Source organism: Anomaloglossus baeobatrachus, chromosome 2 (assembly GCF_048569485.1).
Source record: "Anomaloglossus baeobatrachus isolate aAnoBae1 chromosome 2, aAnoBae1.hap1, whole genome shotgun sequence".
NCBI lineage: Eukaryota > Metazoa > Chordata > Amphibia > Anura > Aromobatidae > Anomaloglossus > Anomaloglossus baeobatrachus.
In genome coordinates, this window is record NC_134354.1 from 512,002,542 (window position 1) to 512,023,187 (window position 20,646).

General features: G+C 42.9%; 1 protein-coding gene across 17 annotated transcripts in view; it reads left to right on the forward strand.

Moving 5' to 3' along the window:
- The window catches only part of ABI3BP (ABI family member 3 binding protein), a 566,204-nt gene that overhangs the window by 175,816 nt on the left and 369,742 nt on the right, over positions 1 to 20,646 (forward strand). For all 17 annotated transcript variants that reach the window (XM_075336532.1, XM_075336540.1, XM_075336538.1 and 14 more), the window contains exons 3-4: positions 7,484 to 7,546; positions 12,320 to 12,452. In XM_075336532.1, coding sequence (XP_075192647.1) covers positions 7,484 to 7,546; positions 12,320 to 12,452 — 196 coding nt within the window. The remainder of the gene's footprint in view (positions 1 to 7,483; positions 7,547 to 12,319; positions 12,453 to 20,646) is intronic.

The following is a 20,646-nucleotide window of genomic DNA, read 5'->3' on the forward strand; positions in this document are numbered from 1 at the left end:
AGCGATGTCACCACTCATTGCACAGCTCATTCTCTGCCCACAGCAGGTGGTCATGAACTGTGCACTCTCGCTGTCACTTCAGATGTACCAGAGCTGAGATCACCGTGGGACGTCTTGGGGATTATGTCAGACCTGGGTGTTTTGGGGGTTAATAAAAGGGGTGAAAGAGGGTGTTTTTTTGTATTGTGTTTATTTCTTTTCACTTACAGATTAGTAATGGGGTTTTTCATAGATGCCTCCCATTACTTATTTAGAGCTTAGTGGTAACTGTGAGTTATTAGTAACTGCTTATTATACGATTGCACCAGGACAATCAGGAACACCCAGGTAAAGTGTTGGAATTTTCACATCTATTTAATGCGACAATCCTGGGTGGCTGCATGCTGCTATTTTTAGGCTGGGGGACCCAATAAGCATGAGTCCCCCCAACCTGAAAATACCAGCCTCCAACTGTCAGCTTTATCATGGCTGGGTATCAAAATTGGGGGGATAATAATTTTAAAAAGCTGCATGTGGTTCCACTTATTTTGATACACAGCCAAGATAAGTTCATGACTGAGGGCTGCAGCCTGTAGCTGTATGCTTTATCTGTGTTGGGTATCAGAATATGAGAGGCCCCTTCGCCAATGTATTTATTTATTTTTATACCCCGATAGAGCCACAAACAGGGAGTGGGATTGTAAGCAGTCAGACATATGGTCACATAGGCTGGGGGAAGAATGGGCGACCCTAGAAGCAGTTACAGCAGTGCAGAGACTGTTAAGTATAATGTGTTTGCTTTATTTTCATTTTCTCTATTTTTACTTTTTTTTTTTATTTCTCGAGTTGCTGGATCTGGATCATTACCTGGAGTTCCCTGAGAACTCCGTGCCTGGCACTCGGGCACGTTTGAAATCATGCAGATCAGGATTGTTACAGTCCCTGTCCGGCCGTCACTAGTCCTTAGTGCACTTCAACCTGTAATCATCTGATTGCTTGTGCTAAATACAGCATATAGTGAAAATTGCAGTCTCTTTTGAAGCCTGTCCACAGGCAGGGTTTCAAGGAGCTCTGTAATGAAAAGGACTATAACAGGCCACCTGTTGTCATAGCAATCCATTGGCTCAAGGCAACAGCGGGATTTAACCGGTTAACAATTGTGGGTTGATTTCCACTCCACCAGTGATTGTTAGAGGCAGATCCTGACTGCAACACAGTAATCACCTGCCTAGTGAGCCCACTCTATACACCCACTTCCGACTTGCGCCGTATATGTACAGTGCATGTCGCAGAGGGATCCTATCATTACCAAAATGCAGTCCAGTTTGTAGATATTATGTTAAAGATTAGGCTGGGTACACATATCCGGCTTTTCGCCGGTTTGACGGATGCGGCGCACGCCAGTACAGTATGATACAGTACAGTGGCAGCGCCGCAACTTCAGGGTCACATGCTCCGGTCACATGACAGCATGTGACCAGCGCTTGCTGCGCTGCCAGTGTACTATATACACTGTACTGGCGTGCGCCGCATCTGTCAAACCGGCGAAAAGCGTGTATCCGGCCTTAGAGGGAGCTCAGTAAATTGATATATAGTTTTGTGAGAAAAGATTTAGTATAACCTGTGTTTTCATCATTTAGAACTCTTTTCTTTTTTTAGAACTCTTTTCTTTCTGGGATTTTCAGTCCAGTGGGCAATCCTATCAGTGATTGACAGCCTTACTTGTATACTAGGGCATACAGTGATGGCTGTCAATCACTGATAGCATAATTTGCACAGGTATCAAGTTTCACAAACATAGATATAAAAAATGCACTTTTAGATATTTGAAGTTGGTGTTATTAGAATAATGTAAAACTATACAGCTATATAATACTGTGCAACCATTGCAATAAGACACCAGGTTCACATCAGAATAATGTAGCAAATTATCAGCACAATCGTTGTTACCTGTGTGATATGTTTCTTAGGGTACACTAACAATGGCGTATAATATGGAGGAGTGCAATGCGAAAAGTAGATGGAAAAAATAATCTTTCCATCTTCTCCTCACCTGTGCTCCAATTCTCATATTCAAAAGAATCAGAACACAGTAGAATGGCCCTCAGATCACCCTCGCAGCAGGGATTGAGCCTAGTGTCAGTAGCTCTCTCATCGGATGTACGCTAATGTGAGCACACATTTAGAGAGAGCACTCTATTAAAATACAGCTCACGATTGGAGGCCATATATACATTATCAGTGTTTGCCGAGCAGCTCAACGAACATATAAAAAAAAATTAAATTCAATACGAGGCAAAACTTATGTGTTAGTAAGGTCTAGGGAGGCTGGTGTTAGTAAGATCTAGGGGGCTAGTGTTAGTAAGGGCTAGGGGGCTGAAAAAGAAAGAAAATAATGAATAAAGCAGGACAATTATACTTACCGAGTCTACCGCGCGACTGTCATATTGCTTCTGAGTCCGCCCCATTAATCCTCATACATATTCACTGCTTCCTCCGCCCACCAACAGTCTCGGCATCTCTGATTGGTTGCAGTCAGACCGCACCCCCAACTTGTGTGACAGTGTCTGTGATTGGTTGGAATCACACATGCTGTATAAGTGCTATAATGAAGGGTAAAAATAGATGGGCCTCCCTAGCCTGAGAATACCAGCCCCAGCTGTCAGCTTTATCATGGCTGTGTATCAAAATTGGGAGGGCTGCATGCTGTTTTGTTCATTTAAATAATTTTTAAAGAAGTCGCATAGGGTCCCTCTTATTTTGATACTCAGCCAAGATATCCACACAGCTGGGGGCTGCAACCTTTAGCCTTGCTTTATCTGCGCTGAGTATTAATATACAATGGACTCTATGCCTATTTATTTATTCATTTTTTCACTATACGATAGGTATGCAGACACCATGTGTGATTCCAACCAATCACAGATGCTGTCAGACAGGGTTGGGGTGCGGTCTGACTGCAACCAATCACAGACGCTGGGACTGCCAGTGGGCGGGGAAAGCAGTGAATATGTATGAGGGTTAATTAGCAGACCCGGAAGTAGTGTTACAGCCCCGTGGATACTGGTATGTCCTGCTTTAACCATTTTGCTTCCTTTTTTTTTTACAGTGATTTCCCTGGTCAATCACAGCTATACCAATTCTTGACATGGCTGTGATGGGGCCAGAAGTGGATGGTTTCTGCAATAGTGTAAATGTAAACAGTTACCAACCAAGGCAAAGTTTCTGATTTTTGAGAAAAGTGCTCATGCATCCGTTCCCGAAGTGAAGGAGCCAAGGCTCGTGCCGAATTTGAGATTGGCAAACCTTTTTCAGGTTCTCTCATCTCTATTCCCCAACTCCAGTCCTCAAGAGTCACCAACAGACCACGTTTTCATTATTTTGTTAGTATTCCACAGATGATGGAATTATCAAAAACGTAAACTGTTAGGGGCATTTGAGGACTAGAGTTGTGTATCAGCATCCAAATTCAATATATCTGCTCTCTTGATGCCATCAGTAGAACAGAACATGTATTCCACACAGGAGCAATTTTCAATGTCAGCAGATAGGTGCGGAATCTCTGCTCTGCATCAATTCAGTCACAACATTCAGGAAATGTAAACTGCAACTGTATTTTATGCCTGACACTTGGAGAAAGCAACAGGGAGTCCACATAGATGCTTTGTAATATGATAACATTGCTCCCACTCTTACTGCTATCCCATCTGAGAATTATGTAGAGGAAGAGACCAGTGATGTATCACTTACAAGACTGCTTGCTCTAGTTTTTTTTATAAAATCCCTTTTTTTATCTGCTTCAGATCTACTAGTCCTCGAATGCTGAGTGCTGTATAACCCTATTCACATCGCTGATTGACAGCTTTAAGTCTTCACTGTGCATAGACACAAAGCTAACAATCACTTATTGGAATGGAGTTATATAGAGCTCAGAAATATGGAGGGCTACATGGCAGCAAGCTTACTAGTCCTCTAGTGATAAAATCAGTTTTATCAGCAGTAGATTATCAAAACTACAGCAAACAGCTCAGTAAAGGTACCGTCACACATAACGAGATCGCTAGCGAGATCGCAGCTGAGTCACGGTTTCTGTGACGCAGTTGCGATCCCGTTAGCGATCTCGTTATGTGTGACCTCTACCAGCGATCAGGCCCCTGCTGTGAGATCTCTAGTCGTTGCAGAATGGTCCAGGCCATTTTCTTCAAAGGCGATGTCCTTCTGGGCAGGACACATCGCTGTGTTTGACACTGTGTGACAGGGTCACAGTGACTGCAGAGATCGTTATACAGGTCGCTACTGTGACCTGTATTGTTCCTGCATCGCTGGTAAGATCTGACTGTGTGACATCTCACCTGCGACCTCCCAGCAACTTACCTGCGATCCCTATCGGGTCGCATCGTTTTCTGGATCGCTGGTAAGTTGTTGTGTGTGACTGGGCCTTAAGTGACACATCGCTGTAATCAGGGTCTCTATCTCTACATCTTGCTGCTCTCAGATAACCTGGTGACACATTGAGATTGTGGGACACATGACGCAGTATCTTAGGGTGAATTGACATTTCTGAAGTTGAGTATCTGAGTGGGGCTTGGTCACCAAATTAAGCCCATTCACATCAATGTAACTATCAGTTACAGAAATGTCTGCAACAAATCTGCCTCATGAAAATATACTAATAGTTTTGGGACGGCAATGATTCATGTTGTGCAGATATAACTGAAACATCACAACATGTGCTGTCCAAATCCAATAGTCTCATTTCAGTGGTAACAAAAAAGGTTTTCTAAAATTAATTGTTACATATAATAGTTGTAATGAGTAAACTGGTATTTCACTATGTGATGTTAGACAACTTTTTAAAAATGTATTGTGGTCTATTACCATGATCTGTTAACATGTAGGCTTGTCCTAAGATTAAATCAGCAAATGTCCTGAATTACGGGAGTCGGCTATGGAATTAACATGTTTAGAAATCACTGAAATGCTTGCCATGTTTCTGATCGCTCATGGAAAGTGGTTACATCTTTTATTGTCTCTATATTATAGAAAATGTTAATGCTTAGTTGAGGGGAATGTTACGCTAGCTTCGAGCCTTTGATTGTGCTGGCTATTGATGATCATTAGTTTTACTTGTTGACTGGAAGACTCTTTGTACACATAGAAAAAAGTGAAGATCCAGCACCGTTTAAAAATCTTTGTTCCTTCTTTATTTTTTCATAGTTAAAAACACACCAAGGGTAGGAGATTACACCATCTCCATATTAAAAGCAAACCACAAGACGCGTTTCGAGCATCTGAGTGTTCTTGATCACATTTGTTACGTTTGTAATATGGAGATGGTGTACTCTCCTACCCTTGGTGTGATTTTTAACTATGAAGAAATAAAGAAGGAACAAAGATTTTTAAATGGTGCTGTATCTTCACTTTATTTCTCTGGATACTTTCATGTGGATGCCGGCCACAGGTTCCGTGCACTGACTCAAAGGAAATCCACTTGGCTTCTATAAGGACTTCTGAAGTGGTGAGCTGATAAAACTTTCTTTTTTCTTTGTACACATGAGCTTTAGTGATAAGGGAACACTACCATGCTTGGGTGCTCGGTACTTGTAATGAGCAGTTTGATGCTCGGATGGGCATGACTGGAGTACCAAGTATAATGGAAGCAAATGGGAAACTTGAGCATTTTTCGGAAGATCTTCAAGAAAAATGTTTGAGTTCCCCATTGACTTCCGCTATACTCGTTCCACGAGTGGAGTCTGTCCAAGCATCTGACTGTTCGTTATGAGTACCAAGCACCTGAGCATGCTTGCTCATCACTAATGAACATCTATAATTCCCTCTTTTTGCTATCATCGATAAAGATGTTGGTCCACTTAATATCAGTTAACAGTTCAGTTAAAAAAAATATTTCTGAGAGACAGTAGTAGTAAATTTCATCATATTAGTGATTTGCATAATAAGTAGTGATGGGTGGACTCTCAGATACCCGGGACCGGCGGGTCTACCCGGGTTTAAAAAAACCTGCAGTTCCAGCCTAGGATTGATCCTGGGTATCTGGCTGGACACTAGTCCCCATATAAGTCTATGAGGACCTGAATCCGGTGATTAAAAATGGTGGTAGAAGGGATAAGGGGATAGGAACGAGCGGGCTATACTTACTGAGTTTCCCGCGCAGCTGTAACTGCTTCCACAGCCGCTCATTCACTTCCAGGGCTGCTCATTACCTTCATTGCATGTGCACTACTGTCCTCGTCCACCGATGTCTGTGATTGGTTGCAGTCAGACGCGCCCCCACCCATAGTGGCAGTGTGTCTTACTGTATTACTGTTATTGTTACACAGACTCTGACTGCGGGTCTATTGTGGTATAAAAGCAAATAAATAAATAAAAAAATTGGTGTAGGGTCCCCCCATATTATGATACCCAGCACAGATAGAGCATTTGTCTAGAGGCTGCAGCACCCAGCCATGAGCATATATTGGCTGTACAACTAAATAAGAGGAACTGCATGCGGCTTTTTTAAAATTATTTAAATAAATAATTTTAAAAAACAGCATGCGCTCCCCCCAATTTTGACACCCAGCCAAGATAAAGCCCGACAGCTGGGGGCTGGTATTCTGTGGCTGGGGAGACCCATGCTTATTGGCTCCCCCAGCCTAAATATAGCAATCTGAAGCCACCCTGGATTGCCGCATCGATTAGATACGACAATCCCAGCACTTTACCCGGCTCTTCCCGATTGCCCTGGTGCGGTGACAATCGGGGTAATAAGGGATTAATTGCAGTTCACAGGTGCTACTAAGCCCTAGATTAGTAAGGGGAGGCGTCTATGAGACACCTCCATTACTAATCTGTAAGTGAAAAGAAATAAAACACAAACACTGAAAAATACTTTATTTGAAACAAAATGCACAAAACGACCCCACCCTCTTTCACCACTTTATTAGCCCCCAAAACACCCCTGCAGGTCCAACGTAGCCCAAACGAGGTCCCATGACGATTCCAGCTCTGCTGTATCTGAATTTAACTCGCGAAATCATAGAACATAACCGCACACTGTAACTTCAGGCAGACTGAGCAGCGATGAGCAGTGACTTCACCTGTCAGCTTTTACCGTCTGGGTTCGCCCATCACTAGTTATAAGTACCGTAGTAATAAATCATCAATGTTTTCACTTGTACTTGATTCAGTAGATTGTATTTTAATAGTTGTAGTTAAAAAATCCTTGCTTCTGCAAAGTAAGCTTATACATAAGATATTACTATATTGATTGATGTTAGCAACAAGTGTAATGTTGTGACAACCCCCATTCATTTTCACATAGACGTTCTGATCGTTTTTGACATCTTAAAATGAAACAACCCTTAAGCACCTTTAGGTTTTCTATAAATGTATTTCTACATTTTATCTTGAACTTCTGAACTTTTAGTATTTTAGACTTTGAGTGAGTGATTGCTTCATTTCATTGACTTCTTAAATCTAATTTAATATGTTTATTTAATTTCAGATGCAGAGACCAGATACTTAATAGCTGTTAAACCAAATGATAATCCTAAAAAGTCCTGTAAAGGTAAGCTATTTATAATTTTATGTCAGTCTTAAAACAAATCTATCACCAGATTTCAAAATACTCAATGGATACATTATTAAATAGATTCTTTAGACCCAAGGCTGATGTGACTACTTTGAAAATTAATGTCAGCATAGCTGTAGAGTCCTGATATTAAGATGAGCATTTTATAAATCCATCTAAAGAGTAAAGGAGTTCATAAGTACAAGTGTAATCAACCTCCACCCACCAGCCTGACTGACGGCTGCAGCATGTTCTAAGCAGTGTGAGATCTCAGCAGCAGGAGGGACACTGAGGGGTTGTCAATAAGACCAGCTTTGCAAATATAGAGTTTACTTTTTAAAAAATATTACACAGTTGTTTGGACATGGAATATAAAAGCCAGTACACCAGCCTCATGAGGTTCAAAATATTGCTCTAAGGCTATGTGCGCACTAGAAAAGTGATTTTTCTCAAGAAAATTTCTTGAGAAACTACTGGGAGTTGAAGATTACCGCACGTGCGGTAAAAAACCGCACCAAAACCGCGGGAAAAACGCATGCGTTTTTGCTGCGGTTATGCCGCGGTTTTGCCACGGTTTTTCCACAGGTTGGTCCCTGCATTTTTTTTATGCTGTAACTGCAATAAATAATATAGATAATAGATAGTTAATCGATAGATAGACAGACAGATAATGGATAAAGGGAAAGATGGATAGATGAATAGATAGAGAGATAGAGAGATAGATAGATAGATAGATGAGAAAGACATATATAATGTCCCACCTCCCTGCATATTCTAAGCTGGCACCCTTTAGTGACTTTCATGTGGCACTAAAGGGTGCCTAGCCTTGTATTTAGCCAAAAAATAAATAAATAATTTAAAAAAAAATGACGTGGGGTCCACCCATCTTTTGTAGCCAGCTAGGGTAAAGCAGACGGCTGCAGCCTGCAGACCACAGCTGGCAGCTTCACCTTGGCTGGTAATCCAAAACAGGGGGCACCCCACGCTGTTATTTTACATTAAATAAATAATTTAAAACAAAATATGTGGGGTCCCCCCCCAAATTGGATCACCAGTCAAGGTAAAGCGGACAGCTGTGGTCTGGTATTCTCAGACTAGGGAGGTCCACTGTTATTGGATACTCCCCAGCCTAAAAATAGCAGGCCGCAGCTGTCCCAGAAGTGGCGCATCCATTAGACGTGCCAATCCTGGTGCTTTGCCCCAACTCATCCCGTTGCCCTGGTGCGGTGGCAAACGGGGTAATATATGGGGTTGATGCCAGATGTGTAATGTCACCTAACATCAAGCCCTGGGGTTAGTGAAGTCACGCGTCTATCAGATACCCGACATCACCAACCCAGTCAGTAAGAAATAAAAAATAGACAACAAAAAAAGTTTTATGTGAAAAAACACTCCCCAAAACATTTCCTCTTTCACCAATTTATTGAAAAGAACAATCAATTCCGGCGTAATCCAATAAGGGGGTCCCACGGCGATCCATACCATAGTCACTGTCCCAGTCAATGAAGAACAGAATGTTCCCCATTGGCTGGGAGAGCAATGCAGTGACCTGAGCTAACATCAATAGGTCAGCCCAGGTCACTGCAGGGGATGATGAGCGCTGCTGTCAGGAGGTTAGATGAGATCATTACCTGCTGTGACGATCTCCTGCACTGCTGACGTCAGCGCTGTCACTAACTTCTATGCCCACCGCGTTCTCAGCAGTATCGCGAGAGCCCGTGACGTCGCCGCTAGTGATAGTCTCAGGCCGCCCGCGAGACGGGCACAGAAGGCAGTGACAGCGCTGACGTCAAGAGGCAGGAGATCGTCACAGCAGGTAATGATCTCATCTAAGCTCCTGACAGCAGCGCTCGTCATCCCCGCGGCTGCCAGCACTGCAGCGTGACAAGCTGCTGACACTGTGGGCAGACACTGACACACAGCAGTGAGTGCAGCCGCGGGGCACTTGCACAGGCACCTGGAGGTCACACGGAAGTGCTTATGTGTGGCGTCCAGGGAGTGTGACGTGTGTGTTTACTCTGCTCCGCTTCCTCTTCTGTCATAATGACATCACTTCCTGCAAAACCGCAGGCAGTGATGAGCATTACCGCAGGTAAATCGTGCGGCTATACTGAAGGTATACCGCACATCATTTGCTAGTATTCACCCCTGCGGAAAAGAAGTGACATCCACATTTTCTCAAGAAATTTTCTCAAGGAATTATGCTCAAAGAATTTTCTTGAGAAAAAACGCAGTGTGCGCACAGCTATTTTTTTTCCCCATAGGTTTTGCTGGGAAATGTCTGCAGAAAGATTTCAAACATTTCTCAAGAAATTTCCGCAGCAAAACCGCGGGTAAAACCGCGGGTAAAAACGCAGTGTGCGCACAGGACCTAATAATGTACTCCATGTGTATCGTGAAAGATTCTCTTTCAAGCCGAGTAGCAAAACTTACATTATTTGCTATAAGAATCATTTTTTATTATGATATGTATATATATATATATATATATATATATATATATATATATATATACATATTATAATATATATATCCATCCTTAGATAGATAGAAAGAAATATATAGAAATTTAATGCACTGCCCTACTGCTTGCTAAATCGCTGGATCTGGTCTGTTTCAGGGCTCCTGTTGCTTTCCATGCCGCTGGTGTGAACAGTGATGAAATTAGCCCTTTAAGTAATAGACACATAGTAGATTCTCCAAATTACTGTATATGGTTTCTCACAGAGCCATTTGGCACATACACTTTTCTTTTGATTATTGATATATTAATAAATACACAACTAAATGGAACCAGTCAGGTCCCCCAATTTGTTTAAATTGCCGCTGTTGTCTTTTAGCTATTGATTGTGGAATTACAGCAATGTATGGGATGTTAAAAACAAATGCACATAATGTGCAAAATCAACTGATTTGCTGCTGCTAGCTATATGCATATTAGCTCAGACTCGCATATAAATTGCTTTTTTTTTTTGCAAATATTTGCATTTGTATTAAATATCACATATATTACTGTGATAACTCATAACGGGTCTAAAATGTTATGAGAGCAGTTTAAACACATTGTGGGATCAAAAGCTTCATTTTATAGGATGTTTATCACCGCTAAAATGAATATTAACCATTCTATACAGTGTTATAGGGGACAAAACCGCTATAAAAATCATCTTAGCACTGTACCTGGCATTGGTAAAGTGCCTGAGAAAAAATATTGCATGTAAATGAGGGGGATTTAACTACTTCATGACCAATGACGTACCTATACGTCATTGGTCGTGCATTGCCCATTAATGCGGGGCTAGCGTGACTGTCCCGCATTATTCCCCACATGTCTGCTGATCCCATCAGCAGACATGTGCAGCTAACAGGCACTGGTGAATCGGACATCCATTCATACCTGTTAACCCCTTAGATCATGCTGACAGAATCTGATAGGGCGACCTAACGCTCTCTGGCAGGGATCAGCATTCCTGAGCAGGATGATGCTGAAGCATCGCTCTGATCAACACAAGCATTCATACAGAGCAGTCACAAAGTCCCCTAGGGGGACTAGTAAAATCAATAAAAAATGTAAAAAAAGAGTTTTAAAAAATATTAAAAGATGTATAAAACCTTTTGCCCCATTAAAAATAAAACAATAAAGAGAAAAAAATACACATTTGGTATCGCTACTTTCAGAAATGTCCAATATAGCAGAATATAAAATCAATTAATAAATTAATAAAAATTCCAAAACAACAAAATTACGTTTTTTTAGTCACAACATTGCATTAAAATGCAATAAGAGGCGATCAAAACATCACATCTACCTAAAAATGGTATAATTAAAAATGGTCAGGTCAAGACGCAAAAAATAAGCCATCACACAGCCCCAGATCCCAAAAAATGAGAACACTACAGGTCTCGGAAAATGGCAACAAAACCACTGTTTTTTTTACAAACTTCTTATTTTTCTGTTTATCACATAGATAAAAGTAAAACTATATATGTTAGGTATCTACGAATTTGTATGGACCTGGGGAATCATATAATGTCTGGCCAGTTTTTCCATATAGTGGACATGGTAAATAAAAAAAAAAAACGTTGCAATTTCACCGTACTTGGAATCTTTTTCCCATTTTCCAGTACAATATGGGGCAGAATGAATGGTATCATTGAAAATTACTTGTACCACAAAAAAAACAAGCCCTAATATGGCAATCTAGACGGAAAAATAAAAACGTTATGGCTCTTGGAAGAAGGGGAGGAAAAATAGGAAAAACGGAAAATCGCCCGGGGGTGAAGGGGTTCATGCACCCTTGGCATGGCCAGTACATGGTACTTGGTACATGTACATGGTACATGGCATGGTACATTGTAATACCCCCTCATTTTGTATATTGAGAGCCTTCTCCAGCTTCTCATTGACAGTGCTCACTTCCAGAGGAAGCACTGAACTCAGCCCACCTGTGTGCATCGTAGCCCCCTCAAGTGCAGGCACAGGTACAATGCTAATGTGATTTTTATTGGAGCTATGTTCCCTATATCACTGTATAGATTTTAATACTATTATTTTATATTACATTTATTTAGAATTCTAGATTTTATCCTCATGTTGTAACACTTGTAAAATCTATACAATTGCCACTGGGAGATTGCGCTCCTTATATAAGTTTGATGTAATGACTTAGGTGCAGTGTTATCTAGTGGATACAATTCTCAGTACGTGCCTGATTGTTTCTTGTACAATGGCTTTATTATTAAAAATACATTCTGGCCTTTTTCACACAGAGAAAAACTCCTTTCAGAAACCTCTACAGCTTGTTATTGGCACTCTGACTCCAACATCTGTCTTCCTCTCATGGGGTATACTAATAAATCCACAAATTGACTGGTCTGCGCTCAGCAAATGTCCTAATGACAGGTAAATATCCTTGAAATTGTACATGTCCATGGGTACTGACTGTGCATACTGTATTGCCACATAAATTAATATCTACATACATAGAGAGAAACCAGCTGCAGGAAATGTTAATCTCTTGAGAACGGATATTCACATTTTGGTTTTGACACTGATCTGAAGAGTAATCTTCAATGCCATAGCTAAAGACTAACCGTCATTTTGATATTTATTAAATAACAGAGGATCTAATAACTTTATACTTCTGTATATTGCCTGATTCTGTCTTCTTCTTGCCTAATGCTCCACCCAATTGCTGATGATACTTTCCTTTCCTTCAGTAGATGTGTGTTGGTTTTTCATACTCCACTAAATCCAGACTTGGACCAATGGTATTTAATGAAGTAGTACAGATCTGTGTTTTTTTGTCCCAATAGTATTCGGTTTGAGAGAGAAAAAATCAAACCATGTTGTGATTTTACTCCAAAATCTGTACAGTGTGAGAAAAAAATTGGATACCATATGGACCATCAGTACGACATCCAATTTTTATGGCTACATTAACATACCGTAAAACGAGAAACTGTAAATGGTCCTGAGTAAAAAAACAAATTGCATATGGACTTTACACAGATGACAAGTGAGAAAAAATAGAAAAAAAATAAGTGCCCTCTACTGGGCCCCATAACGATTGTATGAAGAATGCTTGTTTTTGTATCTCTTTGTAAAGTAACACGTTAATCTACATAGTCACCGTGTTCAATGTTGGATGAAAAATGACTGAATGCCAAATTGTTGCAATAAATAAGTACAAATAAAACCCATATATTTTGAAATTACTTAAAAGTGAATAAGAATAGTTCTTGACCCTAAATGTTGTAACTATAACTAATCAATTTCTTAACCCCTTCTTGGCTTAAGACATAAACACCCTGAGATGGAGTATGCAACAGTAGAGGGGGCTCAGGAACTTGGTAGCAACTAGCTGTAGTTTATAACCAGCATCTGTATCTAACAGCCACAGCCAGAACTGGGCAATGGCCATGGCTTTTAACCATTTAGATGTCACTGTCAATCTCAGGAAACCGGTGGGTCATCATGGCATCAGGGGCTCTGCTGAAAGCCCTCATGGATGCTATCTTGGTAATCGTGTGAAGCTCAGCCACAGAATAATCTCTATAGGAGACAGTGGCGTAATTTGAAGCTCATGAGCCCCAATGCGAAAGCTCCAAAGAGGCCACCAATTATTGCAAGTCTGTAATAGCAATCGTCTTTTCATATAGTCCAATGGGACTTTCGGGCCCCTTAGCCTCCAGGGCCCGGGTGCGACTGCAAACCCTGCACCTATTGTAGTTACGCCTATGATAGGAGACTATGATTTTTCCTATATAGATCAATACTGTAAAATTTAAGTATCTAGTACAAATGATCACAAGTTCAAATCCCATCAATAAAGTATAAAATAATGAAAAGAAAGCTATACATTATGTTTTTTAAAAATGAATAAATATAAAAATTCACAACATCCTCTTTTTCCATGTGAAAAATAAATTAAAAAAAACAAACATATTTGGTATTGCTGCATCCATAAAATTTCAAACACTCAATCTCTAAAATTAATTCACCTATATACCGTGTTTTTCCAAAAATAAGACACTGTCTTATACTTTTTTTTGCCCCCCAAAAAAGCACTAGGGCTTATTTTTGGAGGCGGTCTTATTTTGGAGAAACAGGGTTTGGGGTAAAGGGCGCTTTACATGCAACAATAAATCTTACGATGTGTCGGCGGGGTCACGTTGTAAGTGACGCACATCCGGCATCGTAAGTATGATTGTAGCGTGTAAAACCTCCGTGCAATTGCGATTGAACGAAAATCCGTTCATCGCATGCACGTCGTTCATTCCTCAAAGATTGAACGTGCGGTTGTGCAATGTTCCCGAGGCAGCACACATCACAGTGTGTGACACCCCGGGAACATTGAACGACAGCTTACCTCCGTCCGTGGCTCCCGCCGACAATGCGGAAGGAAGGAGCTGGGTGGGATGTTTACGTCCCGCTCATCTCCGCCCCTCCGCTTCTATTGGCCGGCTGCCGCGTGATGTCGATGTGAGGCCGAACGTCCCTCCCACTCTAGGAAGTGGACGTTCGCCGCCCACATCGAGGTCATATGGACGGGTAAGTATGTGTGACCGGGGTTAATCGTTTGTGTGGCACGTTCAACAAATTGAACGTGCCACACATACGATAGGGGCGTTGCAAATCGCATACGATATCGTATGCGAAATTGCAACGTGTAAAGCAGGCTTTAGTCTACCCCCCAAAAAAGCAGACACCCCACTTCTCAGGAGACTCATACTTACCAGACCCGGACGTCTGCGTGGCTCCCAGGTCTTCCCTGTGATCTCCGATGGGTGCTGCACGCCATCCTCCCCTGCTTCCCATCTGGCTGGCTGACACTCACACTGACACACACACACACACACACTCATTACATCCAGTGTTACAGAACACTTCTGGCCGCAAGGAATGATCGGAGGAAGTCACGTGTCTGACCCGCAGGTCCTGTAAGCTAGCATTGCCGCAGGTCCTTGCGCTCCACTGCACTGCCTCCCAGGATTCTGCCAGCGAGAAGAGATCGGTGTCACTGGATGTGGTGACTATGTGTGTGATGCGATGTGTGTGTGTGATCCGATGTTTGTGTGTGTGATCTGATTGTGTGTGTGAGATCACATGTGTGTGTGTGTGTGAGATCTGATTATGTGTGTGAGATCGGATGTGTGTGTGTGAGATCGGATGTTTGTGGGTGTGAGATTACTGCAGGTCCTGCCGCTCAGTGTCGGGTGAGTATGATTGCGGGGTGTCTGCTTTCTATGATGACGTTTCCTGCAGTATCTTTAACCTTTTTAGCTGCACGGACACTTCACTATTGAACCACGACTAGGGCTTATTTTCGAGGGAGGTCTTATATTTAAGCCTTGCTCCGAAAATGCTGAAAATCCCTGCTAGAGCTTATTTTTGGGGGAGGGCTTATTTTTGGAAAAACACTGTAGTAAACACCGTAAAGAGAAAAAATAAATCAAAAGCCAAAATGTATTTTTTTCTCACCTTGCTAAAAAAGTAATAAAAAGCTAAAAAAGCATTATAAATTAGCTCAGCAAACAAATTTCAAAAGAAAAATATCACTCAGCTCTATCATTACACTTTTTTTAAAACAGCGACACAAAACAATTCTGAAATTGTGAACAAAATTCAGATTTTTTTTATCACTTAAGGGAAACCATTCATCTGATTGATGCTTCCCAAACCGAAGGCAGCAGGCATCAGAGCCTGGCTGCACGATTGTTGTTTGAGCAGCATAAATCAAATGGCTAGTTCCCTTTAAATAGGAAAAAAAAATGGATGCAAGATAAATATCTGCACTAGCCTGGACAATCGTGCTTCTAGGTTCATATTTATTGCATAATTCATACAATAAAAAGAACCCTCCCCCCCCAAAAAAAAAATAATGGCAGAATTGCATTTTTTGATCTTGTCTCGGAAAAAAGTTATGGCTCTTGGAGAAGTTGCGAAAAAAATAATAGGAAGACGACGAAACCTTCCTTGGTGAATGGAGAAGCTCCCCAACAGTTTTTTTTTTTACTCTATAAACATTTCTAAATAGGTGTGTAGTATAGTGAAGGTATGTTAACCACTTCAACTTCGGGTGATTTTCCATTTTTTGTTTTCGTTTTTCCACCTTTTCTTCAAAGAGCCATTACAGTGGGTCTTTTCTTAAAACCAAAAAATGATGGACAATTTAAACTTTTCATGAAGAAAAATATATTATATGTTTGTCTGGCCATCTCCCAAAAATACTTGGAAAAACAACTGGTAGTTGTGGTTATGTGACATTGAGAAGTCGTGGCCTACTTTGAGGCAGCTGCACTACACATAGAACTCAGACAGGACTCGGTAAGTGATGCAATGCGTCCTTTCCATGTCGAGCAGGGCACCCAATACTTTTTTTATACTGATCATTGCCATCTTGGTCATTGCCTATGCATAGTAACGTAATAACCAAGATGATCAAAAGTATAAAAAAATTATTGAGTTCACTGCTTTCTGGAAAAGGACACCATTTGCCTCTCATTAATGAAGAAGTGGGTCTCATAAGATTCACTGACCCACTAATTTGCTTATGGGCCCCTCCATGATTGGGTCTCCACTGCACACCACTGGTTTCAATTTTGGATGCACAGCATAGAGTTGGGTCTGTTCAGCAATCTAACGCCTTACAAAGTCATTCTCATAACCTTCACAAGCCTGTAAAGGATTCGGGATTCATTGTGGAATTCATCCAAATACCAAACATTTTCACAAGCTTTAGGTGAGGATGAGTTATATGTAGACCAACCAGGACTTAAGCCCCACTTATACACAACGACATCGCTAACGAGATGTCTTTGGGGTCACGGAATTCGTGACGCACATCCGGCGTCGTTAGCAACGTCGTTGCGTGTAACTGCTCCAAGCAAGTGTTAACGATCAAAAATACTCACCTAATTGTTGATCGTTGACTCGTCGTTCATTTTCAAAATCTCGTTGGTCGTTGTGGATGTAGGTTGTTCGTCGTTCCTGAGGCAGCACACATCGCTACGTGTGATACCCCAGGAACGACGAACAACAGCTTACCTGCATCCTCCGGCAATGAGGTGGGCGTGTTGTCAATGTGGCTGGTCACCACCCCTCCGCTTCTATTGGTCGGCCGCTGTGTGATGTCACTGTGTCGGTGCAGGAACCTCCCCCTTAACGAAGAGGTTATTCGCCGCCCACAGCGACGTCACTAGGAAGGTAAGTACGTGTAACGGGTGTTAGCGATATTGTGCGCCACGGACAGTGATTTGCCCGTGACGCACAAACGACGGGGGCGGGTGCTTTCACGAGCGACATTGCTAGAGATGTCCCTGCGTGTAAAGCAGCCTTAAGGGCTGAGTTTAGAACATGCCACAAATATAGTGTAGTGTCATCTCATCCTTGTTCATCTAGTATTTCCCTTTACTTAATGAGATTTTTAGACATTACTTAATTATGTGGAAAATCTGCATTTATTCCAAATAAAATAAAAACTAAGCCATAAACTATTAATGCTAATTAGTTGTAACAGTTGTCCCCTGAGCCGATGTAGCTTCGGACTGATGACGGATATAAACTTTAGGTCCTGATTTCCTGCTGTTTTGTTGCTATAGGAGCATATCTGTGTTGTTTAGTCCATCTGGGTGATATGTGGCAGACATGATGCATTCCTGTTATTCTAGCTCTAGTTTTGTGTTATCATAGACAAAGTACATCGTGCTAAGATACCATGTAGTGATGAGCGAGTATGCTTGTTACTACTCGGTACTCGCACGAGTATCACTGTACTCGGGCTACTCGGCGGGTACCGAGTAATTTTGCAATACTCGTGCTTTACTCGTGGTCTTCATCCCTGCATGTTGGCGCTCTTTTGAGAGCCAGCCCTCATGCAGGGATTGGCTGGCAGACCACTGCAATGCCACAGCCCTGTTAGTTGTGGAATTGCAGTGATTGGCCGGCCTGCACAGCGTGACCGAGCCTTTATACCGGCCGGCGCGCTGTGCTCTGTACACAGCCATCTCATATTCCCTGCTTTCCACGCCCACAGGCGCCTATGATTGGTTGCAGTGAGACACGCCCCCACGCTGAGTGACAGGTGTCACACTGCACCCAATCACAGCAGCCGGTGGGCGGGTCTATACTGTGCAGTAAAATAAATAAATAAATAATTAAAAAAAATGGCGTGCGGTCCCCCCAATTTTAATACCAGCCAGATAAAGCCATACAGCTGAAGGCTGGTATTCTCAGGATGGGGAGCTCCACGTTATGGGGAGCCCCCCACCCTAACAATATCAGTCAGCAGCTGCCCAGAATTGCCGCATACATTATATGCGACAGTTCTGGGGCTGTACCCGGCTCTTCCCGATTTACCCTAGTGCGTTGGCAAATCGGGGTAATAAGGAGTTAATGGCAGCCCATAGCTGCCACTAAATCCTAGATTAATCATGTCAGGCGTCTCCCCGAGATTCCTTCCATGATTAATCTGTAAATTACAGTTAAAAAACACACACATCCGAAAAATCCTTTATTAGAAATAAAAAACACTAACAAAGTCCCTCATTACCAATTTATTAACCCCGACAAACCCTCCATGTCCGGCGTACTCCACGGACTCCGGCGTCGCGTCCAGCTCTGCTGCATGGAAGTGACAGGAGCTGCAGAAGACACCGCCGCTCCGGTCACCTCCACGCAGCTAATGAAGACAGCCGTGCGATCAGCTGAGCTGTCACTGAGGTTACCCGCTGTCACTGGATCCAGTGACGGCGGGTAACCTCAGTGACAGCTCAGCTGATCGCGCTACTCACCTCATTTGCTGCGTGGAAGTGACCGGAGCGGCGGTGTCTTCTGCAGCTCCGGTCACCTCTATGCAGCAGCGCAGGATGCGACGCTGGAGCATCCTGGATTCCGGCGGACATGGAGGGCTTTTTGGGGCTGATTAAAGTGGTGAACCAGGGTATATGTGTGTGTTTTTTATTTCTAATAAAGGATTTTTCGGGTGTGTGTGTTTATTTACTGTAATTTACAGATTAATCATGGAGGGTGTCTCATAGACGCCTGACATGATTAATCTAGGATTTAGTGGCAGCTATGGGCTGCCATTAACTCCTTATTACCCCGATTTGCCAAAGCACCAGGGCAAATCGGGAAGAGCCGGGTACAGCCCCAGAACTGTCGCATATAATGTATGCGGCAATTCTGGGCGGCTGCTGACTGATATTGTTAGGCTGGGGGGCTCCCCATAACGTGGAGCTCCCCATCCTGAGAATACCAGCCTTCAGCCGTATGGCTTTATCTGGCTGGCATTAAAATGGGGGGGGACCGCACGCCGTTTTTTTTTAATTATTTATTAATTTATTTTACTGCACAGTATAGACACGCCCACCGGCTGCTGTGATTGGGTGCAGTGTGACACCTGTCACTCAGCGTGGGGGCGTGTCTCACTGCAACCAATCATAGGCACCGGTGGGCGGGGAAAGCAGGGAATAGGAGATTGTTTAATGAGCGGCCGGCTTTTTCAAAATAGTAAAAGCCGCCGGTCACCTCCACGCAGCTAATGAAGGGAATAGCGCGATCAGCTGCTGTCAGTCAGGTAACTCCCGGCCACCGCTGGATCCAGCGGTGGCCGCGATTAACCTCAGTGACAACAGCTGATCGCTATACTCACCTCAGTTGGTGCATGGAGCTGACTGGAGCGGCGGTGAGTAGCGCGATCAGCTGAGCTGTCACTGAGGTTACCCGCGGCCACCGCTGCATCCACCGCTGGATCCAGGTAACCTCAGTGACAGCTCAGCTGATCGCTATACTCATCTCATTAGCTGCGTGGAGGTGACCGGAGCGGCGGTGTATTCTGCAGCTCCTGTCACTTCCATGCAGCAGAGCTGGACGCGACGCTGGAGGACTGTGGAGTACGCCGGACATGGAGGGTTTGTCGGGGTTAATAAATTGGTAATGAGGGACTTTGTTAGTGTTTTTTATTTCTAATAAAGGATTTTTCGGGTGTGTGTGTTATTTAACTGTAATTTACAGATTAATCATGGAAGGAATCTCGGGGAGACACCTGACATGATTAATCTAGGATTTAGTGGCAGCTATGGGCTGCCATTAACTCCTTATTACCCCGATTTGCCAACGCACCAGGGTAAATCGGGAAGAGCCGGGTACAGCCCCAGAACTGTCGCATCTAATGTATGCGGCAATTCTGGGCGGCTGCTGACTGATATTGTTAGGGTGGGGGGCTCCCCATAACGTGGAGCTCCCCATCCTGAGAATACCAGCCTTCAGCCGTATGGCTTTATCTGGCTGGTATTAAAATTGGGGGGACCGCACGCCGTTTTTTTTAATTATTTAATTATTTATTTCACTGCACAGTATACACACACCGGCTGCTGTGATTGGTTGCAGTGAGACAGCTGTCACTCAGTGTGGGAGCGTGTCTCACTGCAACCAATCATAGGCGCCGAAAAGCAGGAAAGCAGGGAATAGGAGATTGTTTAATGAGCGGCCGGCTTTTTCAAAAGAGGAAAAGCCACCGGAGTTTGAACAGCTGTGCAGCGCCGCGGCAGTGATCGGGGAACGGTAAGTAAGAGAGAGGGGGGAACTGACCGAC